This window comes from Rhinopithecus bieti, unplaced genomic scaffold, assembly GCF_001698545.2.
Source record: "Rhinopithecus bieti isolate Rb0 unplaced genomic scaffold, ASM169854v2 scaffold_64846, whole genome shotgun sequence".
Lineage (NCBI taxonomy): Eukaryota > Metazoa > Chordata > Mammalia > Primates > Cercopithecidae > Rhinopithecus > Rhinopithecus bieti.
This window is the reverse complement of record NW_016825275.1, coordinates 78117-101351: the sequence shown is the minus strand read 5'-3', so window position 1 is coordinate 101351 and position 23235 is coordinate 78117. Positions and strand designations below refer to the sequence as shown.

At 37.4% G+C, this 23235-nt stretch overlaps 1 protein-coding gene across 8 annotated transcripts in view; it reads left to right on the top strand.

Annotated features, from left to right (window-relative positions):
• Positions 1 to 13053, top strand: part of NPNT (nephronectin) — a 77122-nt gene extending 64069 nt beyond the window's left edge. For all 8 annotated transcript variants that reach the window (XM_017862972.1, XM_017862969.1, XM_017862974.1 and 5 more), the window contains 3 exons: positions 174 to 272; positions 8541 to 8797; positions 10251 to 13053. In XM_017862972.1, coding sequence (XP_017718461.1) covers positions 174 to 272; positions 8541 to 8797; positions 10251 to 10346 — 452 coding nt within the window. In that variant the 3' untranslated portion in view covers positions 10347 to 13053. The remainder of the gene's footprint in view (positions 1 to 173; positions 273 to 8540; positions 8798 to 10250) is intronic.
• Positions 13054 to 23235: the final 10182 nt, after the last annotated feature.

Below are 23235 nucleotides of genomic sequence, written 5' to 3'. Positions count from 1 at the left end.
ACATTTGTGTGTTCTGTTTTTACAGATGATGCACTATTGTGCTGAGAAAGGATTAATGTACTTTCCCTTTGGTCTCGTGGAAAGAAGCTCTGGTTATATGGATAGGAGAGAACACATGTTGTCTAGATACTCCTAGTTCATAGATTCATTTGTTGTTTTTGATTTTCTTGTAGGTGTTCTGGTACACAGTTGTAATTTTGACCATGGACTTTGTGGATGGATCAGGGAGAAAGACAATGATTTGCACTGGGAACCAATCAGGGACCCAGCAGGTAAAACCATTTCATTTAACGTTTTCTGGTACACATTTCAATACTATCTGAAGACTCCACTGCTGCTAATCAAGTCTACTTAAAGCATCTCTGTGTTTATTTAATAAAGATGGTCAAAATGGACCATGCCCAGCATTTATACTTCATTTCTTTGAGAGAGTTAAATTTATTAACTCTACTAGCACTATATTATGGGAGACAAGTAGTTAATTTAAAAGGTCAGCTAATTTCTCTCAAAAAGCTTGATAAATAAAATATTTAGATTAATTCTTGAAAATAATTCTCAAGTTATTTGTAGCACCCATTCCCAGGAATAAAAATAATATAGTGGTATATAAGCTATAGTAATAGGTAGTCCCCAGTTGTTTTTTCTTTGTTTTTTTTTTTTTTTTTTTTTTTTTTTTTTTTTTTTTTTTTTTTTTTGTTTTTTTTTAAGATTTGAGTGGTAGTGGAAGAACACAGTGGAAATTTCTATAAAGTTGCGATTATCCCTCTGAAAAAATTTCACTCTAACTTGGATGCTGAAGGAAATGGTTACAAATCACCACCACTCATTTTATAACTAAAGGTAGATTTAGACATAGTTCCTTCGAAATCAACAGAGTTTTAAATTGCACAATTCCTATTAATCTAAAGTTTAGTACTCATAAGACATCTTTCCTTCTGGATTCAAGATAGCTTTTCTCCCTCAGTAGTTAAATCTTTTTTTTTTTGAGACGGAGTCTTGCTCTGTTGCCCAGGCTGGAGTGCAGTGGTGCGATCTCAGCTCGGCTCACTGCAACCTCTGCCTCCTGGGTTCAATCAATTCTCCTGTGTTCAATCAATTCTCCTGCCTCAGCCTCCCAAGTAGCTGGGACTACAGGCATGTGCCACCATGCCCGGCTAATTTTTTGTAATTTTTAGTAGAGACGGGGTTTCACCATGTTAGCTAGGATGGTCTCGATCTCCTGACCTTGTGATCTGCCCGCCTCGGCCTCCTAAAGTGCTGGGATTACAGGTGTGAGCCACCACGTCCGGCCAGTAGTTAAATTTTTTATGGATAAGGCCTACTTAATGGAAGGGTGAGGAGTTTGGTTTCATTTTTTTTTTCCTTTTTATACTCCTGATTCTAGATTTTAAGAAGAAAGATACAAAATGTGAAGGAAAAGCATGTTATTTCATTTATTTTAAAAGCCTAGTTCTTCAGAAAACCACACACCACATTTTCTCACTCCCAGGTGGGAACTGAACAATGAGAACACTTGGACACAGGAACGGGAACGTCACACAGTGGGGCCTGTCGTGGGATTGGGGGAGGGGGGAGGGATAGCATTAGGAGATATACCTAATGTAAAGACGAGTTAATGGGTGCAGCACACCAACATGGTACATGTATACATATGTAACAAACCTGCACATTGTGCACATGTACCCTAGAACTTAAAGTATAATAAAAATAAAGAAATAAGAAAAAAATCAATTGAAAAGCAAGCAGATTTTAAATTTTGAACTAATTAAAATAATGGAAAGTGTCTGTTTTGTGATGTATATTACTATGAATAAAATCACAGTATTTTCTAAGCAATTTCCCCCCACAAAATAAATAAATAAAAGCCTAGTTCTTCAGTACCATACCAGGTAAGAGCACCAAACACAAAAAATTAACTTCAGAGAACTCATGATTATCTTAAACCAGCTCTTCTCAAACTTCATTGTGAATGCAGAGCAGCTGAGGGCCTCATTAAAATGCAGATTTTCATGCATTTCTAGCAGGCTCCCTGAAGATCTCTATGGTGGTCCTCAACGCACATTCTGAGTAACAAGGTATTAAAAAATTAGTCCAAAAATATATTCATTATATCCTCTAAGGTTGAAATGGAGATATACTTAAAAATTAAAATGTGAAGTAATTTCCTAAATATAAGAATATTCAATAGGTTCAAATTGGTTCATACATTTCTTTTAGTTGTAAAAGTATCATTTAGTGCCTCACACACAGTACTCTAAGTCATTCTTGCATTACTGTCTTACTCATTTAAAGTTAACTCTGAGCAGGACAGCATTATCATTAATGTCACAGATTCTGTGAATAAGAGAGAAACTAACATATCTACGTGTGTGTGTGTGTGTGTGTGTGTGTGTGTGTGTGTGTGTGTATAAACAAGTAATATTGTCTTTATTTCGCAAAGGAAATATTGACACCCAGAGAAGTTATCTGTTTCCTAAGGCCACAGAGCTAGAGAGTGGTGGAATTAAGTCCAAACCACTGTGTACTACTCACGCAGGCTCCTAGACAGTTCAATACTCAGAACATCTGCAGCATTATTGTGTTTTTGACTGTACCACAAGCTAGCCTCAGTAGGTGTGCATGTGGTAGTGTGCACAATCTGATTAGCAGATCACAGACCTGTAGATTAGACTGACTGACCACTGACCTTAAACTGACTGACCACTGACCTGGAGTAGTTTGCTACAGAAGGAGGGATCTTTGGCAGTCATGTATGATAGAATGGTGAATAATATTTATGGTCATAATGAATGATTCCTTCAAGTAAGGTACATTGGGGAGAGTAATTCATGCTAAACTCAGGAGAATTCACTGCACTTCTATGTAAATAATCTATGTAAAATCTTGATTTTTAGAATTTAAACACTGTATTTTAGAACTAATTTAGTCCTTTTCAACATTTTAAATTATTCATTATATTTGTAAATGTTTAAATTTGTTGTGACCCAATCTCCCTTTCCCTCTGATGGAAAAATGAGAAGTGGGTTAGAAATTAGAATGGTAGACAAAGAAATTTGAAAATGGTTATAGGACTGTGTTAGTACAGAACAAATTGAAAGGAAGAGATGGCTGCTTGAGTGATTGGATAACCCGTGATGATTGGCTATGGTCCCTGGAGGATGCTTTTCTAGAATTGGTCCAAGTTTTTACCAAGAACTTAGACAAATAGGACATTGAACTTAAATATTGAAGATAAACTGACCAAACTACAGTTGACTCAAATCTGGAGAGGAAAGTGACTATGTATGCTGACACAGCCAGCATTAGAAAGATGAATGGGTCACAATTAAGAAGGTAAAATGTAATAGGGTTGAGTCTGAGTTATGGCTCATAGTCTAGAAACCAGTCACACACTTGAGTGAGGGGAAAGACCTGAAATATCACTAAGTGTAAAAGATTTTAGAGTTTTAGTGTGTAATGAAATCAATCTAAGCGAACCTTGTGATGTTGCTGCCAGAAATATGGACCATCTCTATAGAAATATGGTATGTTTCAAGAATGAAAAATCCACTCTGGTTAAGTGGTGAATCTACTTTTAAGAATTTTTTTTTTCTAATATGAGAAGAATAGAGTTGGTCACTTAGAAGAGGATGACCCACATGGAAAGGTATCTCCAAGCTTGTGAAAAACAGACAAAGGAACCATGACGTTTAGCCTAGAGAAGAAATGATGCAGCAGGGTTCCTTTTCGAATAATTGACTAGGGTTAGAGTTGTTCTCTGTGACCAAAAGGGGAGGAGAATAGGATTGATGGGTAAAAAATACAGGGAGATTCATTTTGGCTCAGTCTCATCTAAAAAGAGAACAGGCTGACATGGGAAGGAGTGAGTTACCTGTTGGTGGAAGCATTTGACTGGGTGACATATGGCAAGATATTGTTAAAAGGTTTGAGCATCAAATAAGAGTTGGATTAGAAAACCTCTAAACCATCTCTGAGAGCCTGATTCAATACGGAATGTGGAAATAGTCCCAAGAAATTCAGTGAGCAGGGTTCTAGCTTGGAAAGAAGGATGGGAAGACCAAAAGATGGCAGAGAGTTGGAAGGTAGGACTGCATATATGAGGATGGAAATTGCAGAATATATTTTTAGAATATGTTGAGAGAATTATAACCCAGCACTGATGGGAAAATACTAATAAAGCTCACCTTTTAATGGCTTTTTCTTCTAGGAAATTCAGGCAGATGGAGTGTGTGTGTGTGTGTGAGAGAGAGAGTGTGTGTGTGTGTGTATCACATGTGAAGGCCAGAGAAGAATATAAGAAAATCAGCTAGATATGGTGGCTCACCCCTGTAATCCCAGCACTTTGGGAGGCTGAGGCGGGCGGATCACCTGAGGTCAGGATTTCGAGACCAGCCTGACCAACATAGTGACACCCCATCTCTACTAAAAATACAAAAATTAGCTGGGCGTGGTGGCAGGCACCTGTAGTCCCAGCTACTTGGTAGGCTGAGGCAGGAGAATCTCTTGAGCCTGGGAGGCAGAGGTTGCAGTGAGCCAAGATCACACCACTGTACTCCAGCCTGGGCGACAGAGCAAGACTCCGTCAAAATAAATAAATAAATAAATAAATAAATAAATAAATAAATAAATAAATTCTGTGTATTATTCTAATTACCAAGCTAATTGTTTACCTATGTCTATCTAGATTATACCAGTTATAAAAGAATATATGTTTGGATATCCAATTATGGATGATTTTAATGCTGTGCAGTTCTAATCCAAGATCTAGATTTGTAAATATTCTTATATGTTAATATTTCCAAGAAAACTCTCAAAACTCACACCCTTAAGAAACAGCTGCAAAATAAGTGCAATTTACTAGCTGCCTTTCATGGTGCTATTAGGTTTTATTACATTCAGTCACAGTGAGATGTGAAATTAACAGTGCCTCTAAGAAATGCAAAATTGTGCTGTTGACAGACATGGTGATATGCCGCAGGTATGTAGCTGTGGCCCTGGGGACACACCCTTCTCCTGTGTGTGTCAAAGCTAGAACTAAGCCCCTTTTCCTGGAACCTTGATCTCTAGAGAACAAGGATTAAGGGCAACTGACTCAGCACCCTGTCTGCCACTGATAGCTACAAGGAATTTGCTTACATATGTATCAAGTATGCCAGCATGTACATACAAGTATGTCTATTTCAGCATTAAAACATTATTTTAAAATATACATAAATGTAAAATAAATCAACAATATCAGTGAAAGCTTTCTACCATCCTTGACTCCTATTCACCACCTGGCAAGATGCAGCCAGTTTCTTGATTATGTTCCCAGAGAGATATTTTTGGATGCAATGGCATTCTCTTCTGTGCCTTGCCTTTGTCACTTACTGATATTATCGCAAGAGTCAACAGGAACAACATGGACTTTGAAGCCAGAATACCTGGTCTGGAACCCAGCACCACCACATACTAGCTTTGACCTTGAGCAAGTTACTTAAACAGGGATAATCAGTACTATACACTAAACATATATAAGGCATTTCAAGCAGTGCCTCGTCCAGAGTTACCGCTAAAATAGTATTAGCCATTGTGGTTGAAGCATGTCCTCTATCAGCACATACAGAACACCCTCACTCTTATTTATGGCTGGCTGCTATTCCATTACTCATCAGATGTACCACAATGTATTTAGCCAGCCCTCCACAAAGGAACATAAGTTGTTTCAAGACTTTAGGTAGTTCAGACAATAGTGCAGTGAAAAACCCTGTACATTCATTATTTAATATATGTTAGACTGTATCTATAAATTCCTAAATGTGGCATTGCTATGTCAAAAGAGAATTTTTATTTAGAATTTTGATAGATTTTATTAAATTGCCCTTTATAAAGGTTGTAGCAATTTACACTTCTGCCTACAATATTTGAAAACCATCCCCAACATATATTATAAAAGTATTTTCAAAATCTTTGCCAATCTTATAGGTTAAAAGGGATCTCTTTTAATTGTACTTTACATTTCTTTTATTGTGAAAAGTTGATCACTTTTCATATATTTGTCATTTTTTCTGTGATGTTCTTTATTTTATTTAATATTTTATTGATATATGAAAATTTTCTATACAAAAGAAAAATTATCCTTTTTTAATGTGTTACAAATATTTAAAACATTTTGTTTGTCTATTTCATGGTATTTTTTATCTTAACATGCAAATTTGGAAACTTAAATATTCTTCAGTAAGAAATTGGCTAAATGGTTATTGGCATACTTGCAGCAATTCAAAGTGTATTTGCTACCATAGAAAAATGGTTATACAAGAAGCAACTTACAACACTGCAAACATAGTATTCCTTTTTTTAAAAAAAGTTCATATTCATGTGCATTTGTGTGAATGTATTACATAAGAAAAGTTCAGAAGTCAAAACCTTCACAAATACCTCTAGATTTTGTAAATTGAAAATTTAAAGGCACCAACCACTACAGAATTAAAAATAAATAAATTACCGTTTTATAACCCAACTTTCTGGTCAAGTTTTGCAGCATCTATTATTTACCCTCCCTCCCCAAAATTCTTTAGATGTTGTGATACTGTAAACTGAATGAATGTTTAATATAATCGTATATTTATCACCAGAATTATGAAATCAGAAGTGAACATTTTAATAGGTAACTTGCTTGACACTGAATCAATTTTTCCCTTAGTTAATGTTCCAACTTGTGTCATTTCCTTTGTTACAAAGGGAACGAATTCTTCAAAAAAAAGCAGAAGCAAAACCTGGTGCCCACAGAGTAGCTCTATAGAGGAAGAACAATCATAACCTCATTTATCATGTTGTAAATTTTAGAGTTTTAAATACATATGCAAAGAATACCTTGGTGTGTTAGGTTGTCTTGTTTGCAGGTAACATCTGGCAGAATAGTATCAGTGTACATTCCACAGGGACTTAATCCTTGTTTTCTTGAAACTTGCAGGTTAACTATAATAACCTTATATCTTAGTCTTAACTAGAGTACCTGTGATGATTCAAAAGCTGACTTATAGTGAGACTTTTAAAATCCATGTAAATATTTTGGCCCAAAATATGTTTGGATTAGTTTGTGGAGGAAGGGGACAAGGGAAGTGGGAGAAAGATTCTTAAGACATTATGTATTTTTACTGATTCAAGTATGTGAATCAAGGATCTGTTTCCTTGCAGTTTTTTGCTGTATCCTTGGAACATCATTCGTTGATTCAAACATCCTTAAACACCTGCTACCTGTTAGCAGGGTAACACAGAGGTTTGGGGAAAACTTTGGTTCAGACTTTAAGTTGTTCACAACCTGCTGGGGAGCCGTTAGCACAGAGGCTGGCACATAGTAAGTGCACAGAAATCACCTATGACCTGTAGAGCTCAGATGGTACTTGTTAGAGAAGACACTGGAATAAAAAGATATACCAAATTTTATCAGGTCTTGTATAAATTAAGCATAAGAAAGAGATAATAGTTTATCTGTTAACTGAAAACTAAATGGGATTTCTACCAAAATAGATACACATGTTCAACATTCCAACCATTTTCTATGGAAAACCAGTGTTGAAACATACAGTGTGTTTTCAGTTGACTGAGATAAAACAGCCTGAGGGAATGTCATTTGTACATGGATCAAGCTTCAAAATACTGGCAACTTTCTCTCTCTGGAGAAGCAGCACCCCCCCACTTCACTGCTGCTTAACCATTTTTTAAAATGCAGTTTCCTTAACAGCAGAGGGAAGAAAACTGTGTAGTCCTAGGGATCTTAGAACATCATCAAAGTGGTATATCTACAGTGAAAGTTTTTACTAATATTTGTGTTCATGTATATATAATAGGACATATTTATAGAATAGATATGATATAGATTTGTTTTACTATAAAAATGTTTTAAACGGCTTACCTCCAAATAAAATTGATGCTCCAGGAAGACATGGAGGGTTTCCTGAATACGTCTGTATCTTCCTGCTGTTAGGTTTACACCAGTGTGAGAAGCACTGCCAACTCTGATTTTTTTTTTTTTTTAAAGAACCTTTACATTTAGAAATTTTTTTTAAGTTGGGGGAGGAGAGAATAAGCAGATATAGGGCCCTTTAAATCACCCTCTGCTTTACTGTCTGGAGTTAATTATCCATCAGAAAATTCTCCCTGGAAATTTAGGGTCAGTTTTACCAAACCACCAAGCCAGATAGGCAGGAGTATTGGATAACATAATCATAAATTGGTGAGGGTCAGAAGGTGGTGAATGTGTATATGCTGTTGTATGCCTATATGTCTGATCATATTCAATGGGAAATATTCATAGTGTTTGGATTACTAATTATTGTGTGTCTCTGACATTACTTCTACTTTCCATGAGCAAAGTAAGTGAATGTTTTCTATAAACACATACCGTAGAACTTCAGGCATACAAATAAGTCATATTTTTCTTCTTCAAAAATCTGGAATTCTTTACCAAGAAAACAAAGAAAACTAAAACTCCTGTCCATGCTGCTTGTTCTAGAAAGGGATATTGGCACATACACACAGCCCTGCTTTTCCCATTCCAGGTGGACAGTATCTGACAGTGTCAGCAGCCAAAGCCCCAGGGGGAAAAGCTGCACGCTTGGTGCTACCTCTCGGCCGCCTCATGCATTCAGGGGACCTGTGCCTATCGTTCAGGCACAAGGTGACGGGGTTGCACTCTGGCACACTCCAGGTGTTTGTGAGAAAACACAGTGCCCACGGAGCAGCCCTGTGGGGAAGAAATGGTGGCCACGGCTGGAGGCAGACACAGATCACCTTGCGAGGGGCTGACATCAAGAGCGTAAGTAGATCCACAAAGGAGGCGGGACTTGGGATGTTTTCCTTTCATAGGAGAACTCTGGAATCTGAATTGGAAGAAGCCTTGCTCTGTAAATTCAGGCTCAGACAAAGGTTTGGGTTTTTTTCTGGGCCTGATGACTCCATTCAGTGTCTCTTTCTGAAATCCCTTTCTGCTTCTTCATCCTTCTTCATTGCAACCTGTGATCACCACTTCTCCATAACCCTGGTAAAGATCCATTTTTTTTTTAATGGAAAAAAAAAATCTAGGAATAGAAATTTTTTTTTTGTTTTTTTGTTTTTTTAAGTTGATCAACAGAAACTTCCAAGGGTGGCGTGGTGAGCTTAATTGTTCCTGCTTTCCCTTTCCTTTTAATTCCTTATATTTCAAACTTTTACTACCACAAATAACCCAGGAGATGGTTCTTTTTTCTTTTTTGAAATGTTTCTTTCAAGTTCAACTTTTTTTCTTTGTTTCAGAGATCACAGTTAAGCAGCATAGGGTGGGAACTCAGAACTACAATTGGAAAGCACTACTCTATTCAGGACAGGATGTGGGAAGTGCTTTGATGGAATATATAAATTTGATCTTAAGTAATCAAGACATAGGTAGCAAGAAAATGGTCTACGGCATCCCAGCAAAATCATGAATGCATTTGGGAAAATGTCATCTTTATGCTGGTGCTTATGAAACTTGCTGTTGGGAGATACCTATGCCTATATATAGGTATAGTTTATAAGAAACTATTTTAGAAAGAAAAGATAGATTCCATTAACACAGTTTTTACCAGAGTACTTGGATTTTGTTTAATTCTTGTATTTTTTTCTTAAAACTTTTCTCAGTATTTTTATTGTTTAGAGAAATAAAACAAGATAATCATTTTAAATCATAGCACTCAGGTTTTCTCTTGTTTTATAAGGAGCAAGGATGCTCTATAGAAAATATAATGTAAGAACAATAAAAATTTTTGGTTTTTACATAGGTAAAACAACAGTATGGTTGGATCATGGTGTTTGATTCTATTCCACTTTCAGTAAGAAAGCTATGTTAACCAAAAAAGAACTAAGAAACATCTAAGATAGGCTGCATGATTATGATCTTTCAGACCTTTGGCTCCTAATATCTGTTCCTTTATATTCTATCACACTCTTCTTCTAACTCTGGTAATCCTTGACAAGTGTCCACTTTATAAACAATCCTAAATCGAACTGGTGTATAGCTTAGAATGGCTTTTTAAAGAGTAATTGATTCTGAGTAATGTGGTCTGATGAACAGTTTGATGATTTCAGTTTCTACTGAAAACTTCAGTGATATTGGCAACTATATTCTGTTTTTTTCCTCCTGTAAAATAAGTTTAAAATTGATTTGGGGGAAGGTTTGCCTTTATTTTTGCTTAATAAGGAGGCATTAGGAAGGGGCAGAGGAGGCTTGACTGGTATGTGCGTTCTCTCCCTAGGTCATCTTCAAAGGTGAAAAAAGGCGTGGTCACACTGGGGAGATTGGATTGGATGATGTGAGCTTGAAAAAAGGCCACTGCTCTGAGGAACGCTAACAACTCCAGAACCAGCAATGAACTCCTATGTTGCTCCATCCTCTTTTTCCAATTATTATCTTCTCTCCTCTTCTCCCTTTTGTCAGGCCTAGGAGAAGAGTGGGTCAGTGGGTCAGGAGGAAGTCTATTTGGTGACCCAGGTTTTGCTGGCCTGCTTTTGTGCAATCCCAATGAACAGTGACACCCTCCTTGAAATACAGGGGCATCATAGACACATCAAAGCCATCTGTAGGTGTTGCCTTCCATCCTATGTCTCTTTCAGGAAGGCCTTCAGCATGCATGACCCATACCATCCTCCATCCTGATTACAAGGTGCTCCTTGTAGCAAATTATGGGAGTGAGTTACGGGAGCAGTTTTTAAACGAAATCTTTGCAAATGGCCATGATGTTATCTGTTCGGTGTTGTACCATGAGTAGTATTGACTTCCCTTGAGATACGATGTACAATGTGCTTGTGAAATTGACTTACCCTCTTCACTTAAGTTAGTTCTGGCCTGACCTGAACTCTGACTTTTACTGCCATTCACTTTATAAAATAAGGGTGTGTGATATATCAAGATACATTTATTTTTATCTGTTTTTTTTTCTGTTAAAGACAATTATATAGAGTGGGCACATAATCCCTCATTAGTAGTATTGTGTTTTGTGTAAATGTGCTATTGATATTAAGTATTTATGTGTTCCAAATATTTTCAGACTCTAGTTGCAAGGTAAAGGGCAGCTTGTGATCTCAAGTTAAAAAATACATGGTGAAATGTCATCCAGTTCCATGACCTTATATTGGCAGCAGTAGGAAATTGGCAGAAGTGTTGGGTTGTGGTAGCGGAGTGATGATTTTTTTTTTTTTTTAATGGCCTTGAGTTTGATCCCTGCAAAGGATAAGAAACCTTTAGGAAGACAAGAAACTGCAGTTAATACATAAAACTCTCACTATTCCAAGTTACACTTTAAAACCACAGCTTTTACCATCATAACATGGCTCTCTCTGGTAATATGTAGGAAGCTTTATAAAAGTTTTGGTTGATTCAGAAAAAGGATCCTGTGTATTAAAGCAGGGTGAGAGGAAGCATAGGGAAAACTCCATTGGAACAGATTTTCACACAACATTTGAAATAGATGAAAGTTTAGGCAGTTGTAGTTCATGCCTTCTGTTGCTCATGTGCTATGTCAGGATGGGATAGGAAGCAAGTCCCATGCTCAGAGGCATGGGATGTGTTGGAATGGGATTCACACACACTGGAGGAGCAGGGCAAGTTGGAATTGTAAGATCCATGAACCCCCAACTGTATTTCCTCCCTGCATATTTTTACCTATATATTGAAAACAATGTACCTTTTAAAGGCATTATTCCTGAGGTTTTTCTTAATTTCTTATTAAGTAATCAAAATATTTTCTGCTGTTTTTGCCAGGAATCACAAAGATGATTAAAGGGTTGGTAAAAAAGATCTATGATGAAAAATTAAAGGAACTGGGATGATTCAGCCTAGAGAAGAGAAGACTGAGGGGCAAACCATTGATGGTTTTCAAGTATATGAAGGGTTGGCACAGAGAGGATGGTGACCAGCTGTTCTCCATATGCACTAAGAATAGAACAAGAGGAAACGGGCTTAGACTAGAGTATAAGGGAGCATTTCTTGGCGGGGGCCATTGTTAAATTAGAATACTTCATAAAAAAAGAAGCATGAAAATCTCAGTATCTCTCTCTCTCTTTCCTTCTCTTTCTAAAAGATTAGATAAAAATTTATCTATTTAAGATGGTTAAAGATGTTCTTACCCCAAGATAAAGTAACAAATTATAGAATTTCCCAAAAGATGTTTTGATCCTACTAGTAGTATGCAATGAAAATCTTTAGAACTAAGTAATCTGGACAAGGCTTAATTTAGGCATTTCCCTCTTGACCTCCTAATGGAGAGGAATTAAAAGGCAAAGAGCCCACCAAATGCTGAGCTCACTAAAATGTCTCTCCCTTATGGCAATCCTAGCAGTATTGAAGAAAAAAGGAAACTATTTATTCCAAATGACAGTATGATGGACAGATATTTTAGTATCTCGGTAATGTCCTAGTGTGGTAGTAGTTTTAAATGTTTCTTCATGGTAAAGGTGTAAACCTTTCATTTGTTCAATGAATGATGTTTCAGATTTTTTTTTTTTTTTTTAAGAGATTCTTCAAGGAACACAGTTCAGAGAGATTTTCATCTGGTGCATTCTCTCTGCTTCGTGTGTGACAAGTTATCTTGGCTGCTGAGAAAGAGTGCCCTGCCCCACACTGGCAGACCTTTCCTTCACCTCATCAGTATGATTCAGTTTCCCTTACCAATTGGACTCTCCCAGGTTCCACAGAACAGTAATATTTTTTGAACAATAGGTACAATAAAAGGTCTTTTGTCATTTAACCTGGTAAAGGCAGGGCTGGAGGGGGGAAAATAAGTCATTAAGCCTTTGAGTAACGGCAGAATATATGGCTGTAGATCCATTTTTAATGATTCATTTCCTTTATGGTCATATAACTGCACAACTGAAGGTGAAAGGGGAAAAGAAAATTTTACTTTTCGATGCCAATGATGCATTGCACTAAACTGATGGAAGAAGTTATCCAAAGTACTGTATAACATCTTGTTTATTATTTAATGTTTTCTAAAGTAAAAAATGTTAGTGGTTTTCCAAATGGCCAAATAAAAACAATTCTTTGTAAATAAAACCACTGTTGTCTATTCTTGTTTTTTGAGTTTTGTTTTTATTGACTTGGAAAAAAGCATTGAGGTAGTTAAATGATATTTTACAAAAGTCATAGTAGAATCCCTTTTACTGTTTGGATGGTGGGAACAAAGACATTACCTGCGGTATTACACTTTCTAGGTTATAAAACATGAGACACTTTTTTTTTTTTTTTAATCAGCATGAACAGGTAAAGAGATCGGAAGATCACTAAAACCCATGCCATGCCATGCCATGCCTTAGTAAACTGCTTTAGTTATGTTTTATTATCATTTCGTTGTAAACGTTTGCTTTAAATTCTTTTTTTGTTTGTTTGAGACAAGGTCTCACTCTGTCTCCCAGGTTGCAGTGCAGTGGTGCGATCATAGCTCACTGCAGCCCCAAATTCCTGGGCTCAAGCAATCCTCTGGTCTCAGCCTCCCAAGTAACTGGGACTACAGGCACATGCCACCACACCTGGCTAATTTTTTATATTTAATTTTTTTTTTTTTTTTTTTTTTTTTTTTTTTTTTTTTTTTTTTTTTTTTTTTTTTTTTGGTTAGAGACGGTCTTGTTATGTTGCCCAGGCTGATCTTCAACTCCCAGCCTCAAGCTATCCTCCCACCTCACCTTCCCAAGGTGCTTGGGATTACAGGTGTGTGCTACTGTGCACAGGTGCTTTCAATTCTATTATAGAAAGGCAGATTAAGCTATAAGTAAATATACAAATATGTGAATTGTAAGTGAAGTCTTTTTTTTACTAGTAATTTTGTTAATTTATAACACTTTACTCATACTCCAATAACCTTTCCTGATGGAGAAAACAACTACAACAAGGAGAATTTTTAAAATTATACAAGAATAAAAATTAGTCCTCATGAAGAATTATAGAGAATATACTCAATAGTTTCTCTCTTTCCAATATGCAGAGAACTCTTAGCTGGGGACAAAATCTTGGATAAATACATAATTCAAGCAAAAAGTGAGGAATAACTTATCTCAGAGATCCTTCATAATCATCCCTCAGAGATCTGAGAAGGTTCAGGTTTTCTTAGCATGTTAATTAAGAAGTTAAACCTCTTCTGAAACCTATTTGAGGTTGTGGGTTGGAAGGAGCAGATAACGATGAGATTCGATTCCAGGGTGTAGTTCATTGATTTAGCAGATTTTCAAATACCGATGTGTAAGGGAGGGGAGGGGGCCTCTAGGGTCCGACAGTGGGAGATTTTCCCTTTAATGATTCAATCTCAGGAGGGAGGTGGGCATTTATTAAAGTCATATAAACACAAAATTGCTGTTCTGAATAAACAGGTGGTGTTTTGAAGGTTCTGGAAGCGTGGTGGATTTCAAGAGTCTTACCCACTGCTTTTCATTTTAATGTGCATGGGAAGCACCTGGAATCTTGTTAAAATGCAGCTTTTGATTTAATGGATCTGGAGTAGGGTTTGAGATGCTGCATTTCTAACCAGTTCCCAGGTGATGCCTATGCTGCTTGTCCTGGTTCCACGATTTGAGTGATAAGGCCTGAATGGTAAGTGTACTGAGGGGGATTAGGGCCTTCATCTTCATTAACATTCGCGGCTGAAAGGCCTGAGGGCCCATAGTTGAAAGATCTGGATCGTAAAAATTTACAAAGTCCCAGTGTATTTTTCTTCTTTCAAAAAACTTCTTTTCTGAGCATGGAATATTTACACTTGCCCACCTGGTGCAGAACATTGCTTTTTAAACAAATGGCAGGGCCTTCGGAATAAGGAAGTTATAATTGAGGACACTTAAATATAAGTGAGGCAGTGATCCAGGAAGCACGTCTTTTAAAAGACAAAGGGACATTCATGAGTTGGAGAGCATTGCTTTTCAGGGCTCCAGGACTCAGAAACTTGAAAGCAATCTGAAATTCCAGTAGAGGTGAGTTCTAATTTGATTTTTCTGGGATTAATTCATTAAAAGCTAAAAACCGAGCCCTCACTCATAACCTGATCATGTAATTTCGAGGAGTATAGATGACCGACCCTGGAGGCTCTGTTCTGTTGTTTCACACATATCTTCATTTTCTAGACCAAGCCCCACTCTGGTGTTCGGGATCTGCTTGCAGACACTTGTGATTTGTGGGGTCATCCAAAGCAGTTTTCTCACCTGCAGGCAGTTTTCACCCTCAGGGGACATTTGGTAATGCACATTTTTGGTTGTCACAACGCAGGGGTGCTATTGGTATCTAGTGTTTAGATATGTTTCCAAACATCTCATAAAGCACAGGACAACTCCACACAATTAAGAATAATCTGGCCTTGAATAATAATACAGTGATTGAAATCAATGATTTCCAAAGAGTAGTCCCCAAACTAGCTGCCTCAGTACTGGAAACATGTTAGAAATGCAAATTCTTGGCCTCCATGTCCATCCAACAGCATCAGAAACTTGAGGTGGAGCCCCCACAATCTGTATATAACAAGTTCTCCAGGTGACTTTGATGTGCTTTAGTTTAAGATTCTTTCCTTATTAATGTTTTCTGTTTTTCATCATCTATCTAGAAAGAGTGAGACCAATTTTCCAGTGCCTTGCTACCACTGCTATTTCACTCCCTAACTCTGAACTTTAACATCACTGCTCTACCAAAATTACTGTTTTGAAGGCTGCTTATTAACTTGTATAATTGTGTATAAGTTCCAGTGTTTAATCCACATGTATCATTACATAAGCAGCATTTGGCAGTGATGAGCGCATCTGATATTCCTTGATATCCTCTTCTCCCTTGGCTTCCTTAAGCCACATTCCCACATTTCCAACTGTTTACTGGAAAGGTCCAAGGAGATGCCATAAAGGAGCTCCAAACAATATTAATTACAGCTTATTAATCTCCCCGTCTTTCTCCCCGAAGCCTGCTTGCCCTTACTAATTCCTTCGTTCCTTTGAATAAAAGCACTAACATCAATTTTGTTAATCTTTGAAATTTGTCACTGGTTTTCTATTTTTCTTTTATTTTTATTTCTTCAAATCGTTGACAAATTCTAACAGTTCTGCCTCTGAAATAGTTTTCCCCAGCCCACCAACCAAAATGCAAAATACAGGACAACATTTTTTAAATCTTAAAGTTAAGAGAATGGATTTTTCCCTGATGATTTAATTCACCAGGTGTTTTAAATTATTGGTCAATAGCTCTGCTCTCCTGCCTGTTTCTTGCAGTATTATTCACCATAGCCAAGATAAGGAATCAACCTAAATTAACAACAGATGAATGGGTAAGGAAACTGCTGTACACACACACACAATAGAGTACTATTCAGTCATTAAAAAGAATGAAATGGTGTCATTCATGGCAGCAGGGATAAGCATGGTGGACTTACGTTAAAATAGGTACAGAAAGATAAATATCACATATTCTCACTAATGAGAAAACTGAGCTCATGGAAAGAGTAGAATTGTTCATATTAGAAGCTGGGAAATAAGAAGACGTTGGTTAACAGATACAAAATTATAGCTAGACAGGAAGAATGGGTTCTAGCATCCTATAGCACTGCAGGGCAAACATAGTTAATAATTTATTGTATATATTCAAAAAGCTAGAGGAGAGGTTCCCAACACAAAGAAATAAGAAATGTTTGATGTGATGGATAGCCTAAATATCCTGATTTGATCATTACACACTGCATACATATATCAAAATATCACTCCCATACTGCGTAGTATGTATAATTATAACATGTCACCTAAAATTAATAGGGGAAAAAATAGCACTGCTGCATTCCCTCTCATGAAGTAGTCTTACTTCTTTTGCATCCAGAAGTCATAGAGCAAGCTTGTCAATCTGCCTGTGGCCCAGGATGGCTTTGAATGCAGCCAATACTAATTCATAAACTTTCTTAAAACATTGAGTCTTTTGTGATTTTTTTTTTTTTAGCTCATCAGCTATCATTAGAGTTAGTGTATTTTATGTGTGGCCTAAAACAGTTTCTTCCAATGTGGCCCAGGGAAGCCAAATGTCTGTGGCCTTGGACAGCCCTGCCACAGATGTAGAGCAGAAGTTATGTATGTATTTTCATATGTATTTTTGTAAACTCCTTCAAATCTATTATTAAATAATTTTTAAAAGAAAAAAATTTGGTTATTGCAAGGTTGAATTCACTGTCAAATTATCTGAAGAGCAGACAAGTAGCAGAGAGCAGAAAACTTGACATATTTAGTAATAAATTCAAAAATATCCATTTTCTTTTTTAAAGAAAGCAAAGGCACAACCATGAGCGGCACTGTTTAGCCTTATCAGTCAGAGTGTAGTCAGAGAACCAGTAGTCCAAGCACCACCTGGGAATCATGGGCCCACCTTAAGCCTAATGAAGTAAAATCCACTTACAACAAAACTCTTAGGTGAGTTGTAGGCCTATTAAGTTTTGCAAAGTACCACTTTAGAGTACTGTGTAACACTTTTTCTATTAACCTTAGCTTTCTCCCACATAGGAACATCCATGAAACAAATTTACTCAACTAAGGTAGATGGGCAGATGGTAAGCCATGCTTTAGAGTGGTGGGTTCTCAAAGTCTGATGCTAGAATCAGCAGCTTCAACATCACTAGGGGACTTGTTAGAAATGCAGATTCTCAAGCCCATGTTAGACCTACGGAATCAAACTCTGCAGCTGAGGCCCAGCAGTTTGGGTTTTCACCACCATTCAGTGAATCTGATGCACACTGAAGCCTTAGAACCACTGCCTTAGAGACGGCAGTGCTGGATCATAGACAGGTATGGAAGCTCCCTGCCTCCTGCCTCCATATGGTTTATTGAGTATCTACCAACACCAGCACTGCTGGAGCCACCATCAGCACCTGCAGGTATGAGGCTCAACATGGTTGTAGGGCCAATGCATAATTAGGAAAACTTGAGTCGATGTTATTTCATTGGTAGTCTGAATAACATTTTTTATATGCACAGAAAATATATGGCTTTCAAAGTGCTTTCCACAATATTTCATTTAACCCTCACTGCTATCCAAGGGTATAGATATAATTACCTCCTGCAGCAGATGAGGAAACTGAGTTTGAGAAGGATTAAGTTACTCACAAAAGCCCATAGTATTATTAAGTGCTGGGGTGAGTTTTGGAACCCACAAAGCACAATTGCTAAGATATCTTCTAACAGCAGTTTGAAAGTTAAATAGAGAAGTTTCAAATGTAGCTGAAAACTCCAAAATGTTTTCTACCTTTTGGAAAATACATTTCAGACATTCAGATTAATGAAGAAAACCCATGAAAAGAAAATTCACAACTTCCTCTTTAAAGGTTCAACAGTAACAACAAAAATAATATATGTACATATAGAGAGAAAGAGATAAAGCAAATGAGGCAAAATGTTAACATGGTGAATCTAAGTACAAGATTTGAGTTTTCATTGCACAATATCTGCAACTTTTCTTTGAAAAGTAAAATCCACAAAGCTTTCAACATTTATCTGCCCAAGTAGATTAGACTATATACTTCTTCCTTATCATTGTGTGTGTCTTCAGGCCTTCTGTGAAACAGCTTCTAAGTACGAAAGAACTTACCTGTGCCTGCACTGAGAGAAAGCAGTGGACAGACAAATGAGTAACAAGCAAGGTGCAATTACAACTTCTTTCTTTTTGCAGTGAAGCTTACCGTTGATGCTAATATTCTTCATTGGGGTAAATCACTGTCAAAAGGGCAATTTTTTGTTGCTATTTTAATATGATTGTGTTCTGTTTAACCCAGGCATAAGCCCAATCTCACGCAGAGAAGTTCTAGGGGTTTTTTGAGAATCTGGCTTTTAATGTGTTGCTTTGACCCTTGTACTGTAATTCTCACTGTTGCCAGTAGCCACACTGGGCTACATCTCAGTAAACCGTTCCTTCTACTTACTTGTACATCACTTTCCTCAGGTTTCACAGCTCATGTTTTCTTAAAGCCTTTTCGATTAAATGCCAGATTGGGAAAAAATAAGTAGAAAGACCATTATTGAAACAACGAGGGAAATTCAATTTAGATAATAGCATTTCAGTCAAAAATGAATGATTATGAATCCATTTAAAAGTGTGTTAGGGGCATGATGAATGGTTACATGACCCCAACCCACTTGTAGGAAGTGATCCTGCCACACTGTGCTTGAGTCCTTTTGACTTTTTCTATTCCTGTGTGAACAGCAAAGAAATTGTGATAAGAGTTACCAAATGCAGATTGTTTTACAGTTGACAAATACTAAGATAAAGGAGAAATTAAATGGTATTTAATACCTCTAAATACCGTTTAATATCTCATTTAACCTCATTTGATGAAAATTATTTCCTCATTTGACTGTAGTGTTTTCATGTAGGTAGTAAGTCCCTAATTTTATAGAACATGGAATATGAGGGTCATTGAGTTAACCAAATTTCCAAAGGTCATTTGGGTAGTAGGTATCAGTGCTGGGATTCAACCTGGGTTCTGATTTCAAAGTTTTTCTAATCTATGCAGAATAAGAGTGGCAAGTCATAAGAGCTCTGCAGGAGTGTGGGGTAACATCAGGAACAGAAAAAGCCTTCAAAGTCAGAACAATCACCTGGTTGCACCCAGGGAACTCAGTGAACATCTTTGCAAATGCACAAAAGTCATAAATACTTATTGTAGAATATTGAGAAAAATTTTAAAGAAGGAAGAAAGGAAGGAGGAAGGGAGGACAGAAAATCCATTATACCTCAATCTGGAAATAGTCATTGCTGACACTTTGGTATATATACTCTCAGATTATTTTCCTTTATTTAAACCTATCCAAACCTACATGTAAAGACTTCTAACTAACAAGGCTTCATGAATAGCTTGTGATAGTGAATATGTCTCATGAGAGCTGATGGTTTTATAAAGGGCGGTTCCCCTGCACACATCCTTTTGCCTGCCACCATGTAAGACATGCCTTTGCTCCTCCTTTGCCTTCCACCATGATTGTGAGGCCTCCCCAGCCATGTGGAACTGAGTCCATTAAACCTCTTTTTCTTTATAAATTACCCAGTCTCATGTATGTCTTTATTAGCAGCATGAGAGCAGACTAATACAAACTTGTTTCTACTACTTCATTTTAATGACTGCATAGTATTCTATTGAAAGGATTAACCATAAACATGAAACTGTTTCTCTGGGACTTTGGACTGTCTTTGTAACCAGGTCTTTTAGGAGTTCCAGAAGCCTAATTATGCTGCAGGAAATGATTCACGATCTATTTGTAATAGCTGGCTGTTTCCTTTCCTCACTCGCTCCAGTGAACCTTGGAAGCATTCCCTGGGGGCCTGATGTTAGCTTCCAAGAAAAGCCAGACCTGAGTACTTGGTCAGCCTTTAGAAATAGAAATAGGGAAGAAACATTCCAATAGGAATCTTTCTAGATTCAAAACGTTTCATTTTAAACAACAGAAGAAAAGGGCAACAAAATTTCCTGCTTCCTCCCAGCTGCTCAGTGAAGGGGAAGAAGCAAAGCGCAGTCATGGAAGTTGCTGAGTTTGCAGCATAGTTGAGCTCATTGTGCCGTTCTTCTAAGTTTTTGGTAATTAAAGCATTATAACATTGAAGCTAAAGTTCAAGTTTAGATGCCTTTGTGGATAACTCAGCTTCATTCTGAAAGCTTACCATAGAAGGCAGAATACCTGTTAGCCAAATTGGAGATAGAAAACTTCCAATTTGGAGATTTTCTAAATCTCTAAGAAAAAGAATTCTTTATTAAAATGTCACTAGATCCAGGAGCTTTGGGGTAATATGTGAAAACAAAATAAGAAAAAACAAAAACTAAAACCCTTGCTTTAATCTGCTTGGAAATGTGTAGAGTTTTAGCCTTGACAGTATTCAGCTGACAAAAGAAGGATTTTTCAATGTTTCAAGTGGTTTGGAAGGGGGATTTGTCCCCTTCCTGTGGGATTCCTATAGCGAGCTTTGCTTGTACATTCTCGGTCCATGACATATATCACCTCCTGGCTCTGGCTTTGTGTCCTTCAGCTCTCCTCAGCACACATGGCTGGCTGGTGTCAAAGTTTACAGGCCTGTATGGAGAACTCAGCTTAGAGATCTAACTCTTCCATCAGTGAGGATTCTTTCCCACTGATTCAGTTTTAAGTGCTTCTAGACAACACCTAGCAGGCAGGCCTTCTTTTTTCTTCTTCTTCTTCTTTATGACAGGGTCTTCTGCTGTCACCTAGGCTGGAGTGTAGATTATGACTCACTTCAGCTTCACCCTCCTGGGCTCAAGCAATCCTCCCACCTCAGCCTCCCAACTATTTAGGACTATAGGTATGTGCCACCACATTCTAACTAATTTTTGTATTTTTTGTAGAGATGGGGTTTTGCCATGTTGTCCAGGCTGGTCTCAAGCTCCTGAGGTCAGCTCACCTCGGCCTCCCAAAAGTGTTGGAATTATGGCTGTGAGCACTGCACCACCCTGCCAAGCAGTCCTTCCTAATCAGTTGGAGCTAGCATTGAACACTGAGACCCATTAGCCATCCTAGAGCTGGAGTTGGTACTTCGTTATACAAAACAACACTCTACATAGTCATACAGCTCTTTTAAAGCATCCCAACCTCTTGTCCGAACCTCTAGCACTCATTTTGATTTAAAGAACTGATCCTGGTCAGTTCACTCCATTCTCTCTCATATTATATAGTTTGATTTTCTTCAAGCAGATTAGATGCCTCTTTACAAATCCAAGGTCCTGGTTTTCTTTTCTTTTTTTTTTTTTATTATACTTTTTAAGTTCTAGAGTACATGTGCACAACATGCAGGTTTGTTACATATGTATACATGTGCCATGTTGGTGTACCATGCTGTTTTGGTTACTGTAGTCTTGTAGTATATTTTGAAGTCAGATAGTGTGATGCCTCCAGCTTTGTTCTTTTGGCTTAGGATTGGTTTGGCAATGTGGACTCTTTGGTTCCAAATGAACTCTAAAGTAGTTTTTTCCAATTCTGTGAAGAAAGTCATGGGTAGCTTAATGGGGATGGCATTGAATCTATAAATTACCTTGGGCAGTATGGCCATTTTCACAATATTGATTCTTCCTGTCCATTTGTTTGTATCCTCTTTTATTTCGTTGAGCAGTGGTTTGTAGTTTTCCTTGAAGAGGTCCTTCACATTCCTTGTAGGTTGGATTCCTAGGTAATTTTTCTCTTTGTAGCAATTGTGAATTGGAGTTCACTCATGATTTGGCTCTCTGTTTGTCTGTTATTGGTGTATAGGAATTATTGTGATTTTTTCAGACTGATTTTGTATCCTGAGACTTTGCTGAAGTTGCTTATCAGCTTAAGGAGATTTTGGGCTGAGACGATAGGGTTTTCTAAATATACAATCATGTCTTCTGCAAACAGGGACAGTTTGACTTCCTCTTTTCCTAATTGAATACCTTTATTTCTTTCTCCTACCTGATTTCCCTGACCAGAACTCCCAACACTATGTTGAACAGGAGTGGCAAGAGAGAGCATCCCTGTCTTGTGCCAGTTTTCAAAGGGAATGCTTCCAGTTTTTGCCCATTCAGTATGATATTGGCTGTGGGTTTGTCATAAATAGCTCTTATTATTTTGAGATATGTCCCATCAATACCTAGTTTACTGAGAGTTTTTAGCATGAAGGGCTGTTAAATTTTGGCAAAGGCCTTTTCTACAACTATTGAGATAATTATGTGGTTTCTGTCTTTGGTTCTATTTATATGATGGATTATGTTTATTGATTTACATATGTTGAACCAGCCTTGCATCCCAGGGAAGAAGCCGACTTGATGATGGTGGATAAGCTTTGTGATGTGCTGCTGGATTTGGTTTGCCAGTATTTTATTGAGGATTTTTGCATTGATGTTCATCAGGGATATTGGTCTAAAATTCCTTTTTTTGTTGTTGTATCTCTGCCAGGCTTTGGTATCAGGATGATGCTAGCCTCATACAAAGAGTTATGGAGGATTCCCTCTTTTTCTATTCATTGGAATAGTTTCAGAAGGAATGGTACCAGCTCATCTTTGTACCTCTAGTAGAATTTGGCTGTGAATCTGTCTGGTCCTGGACTTTTTTTGGTTGGTAGGCTATTAATTATTGCCTCAATTTCAGAGCCTGTTATTGGTCTATTCAGGAATTCAACTTCTTCCTGCTTTAGCCTTGAGAGGGTGTATGTGTCCAGGAACTTATCCATTTCTTCTAGATTTTCTAGTTTATTTGCGTAGAGGTGTTTATAGTATTCTCTGATGGTAGTTTGTG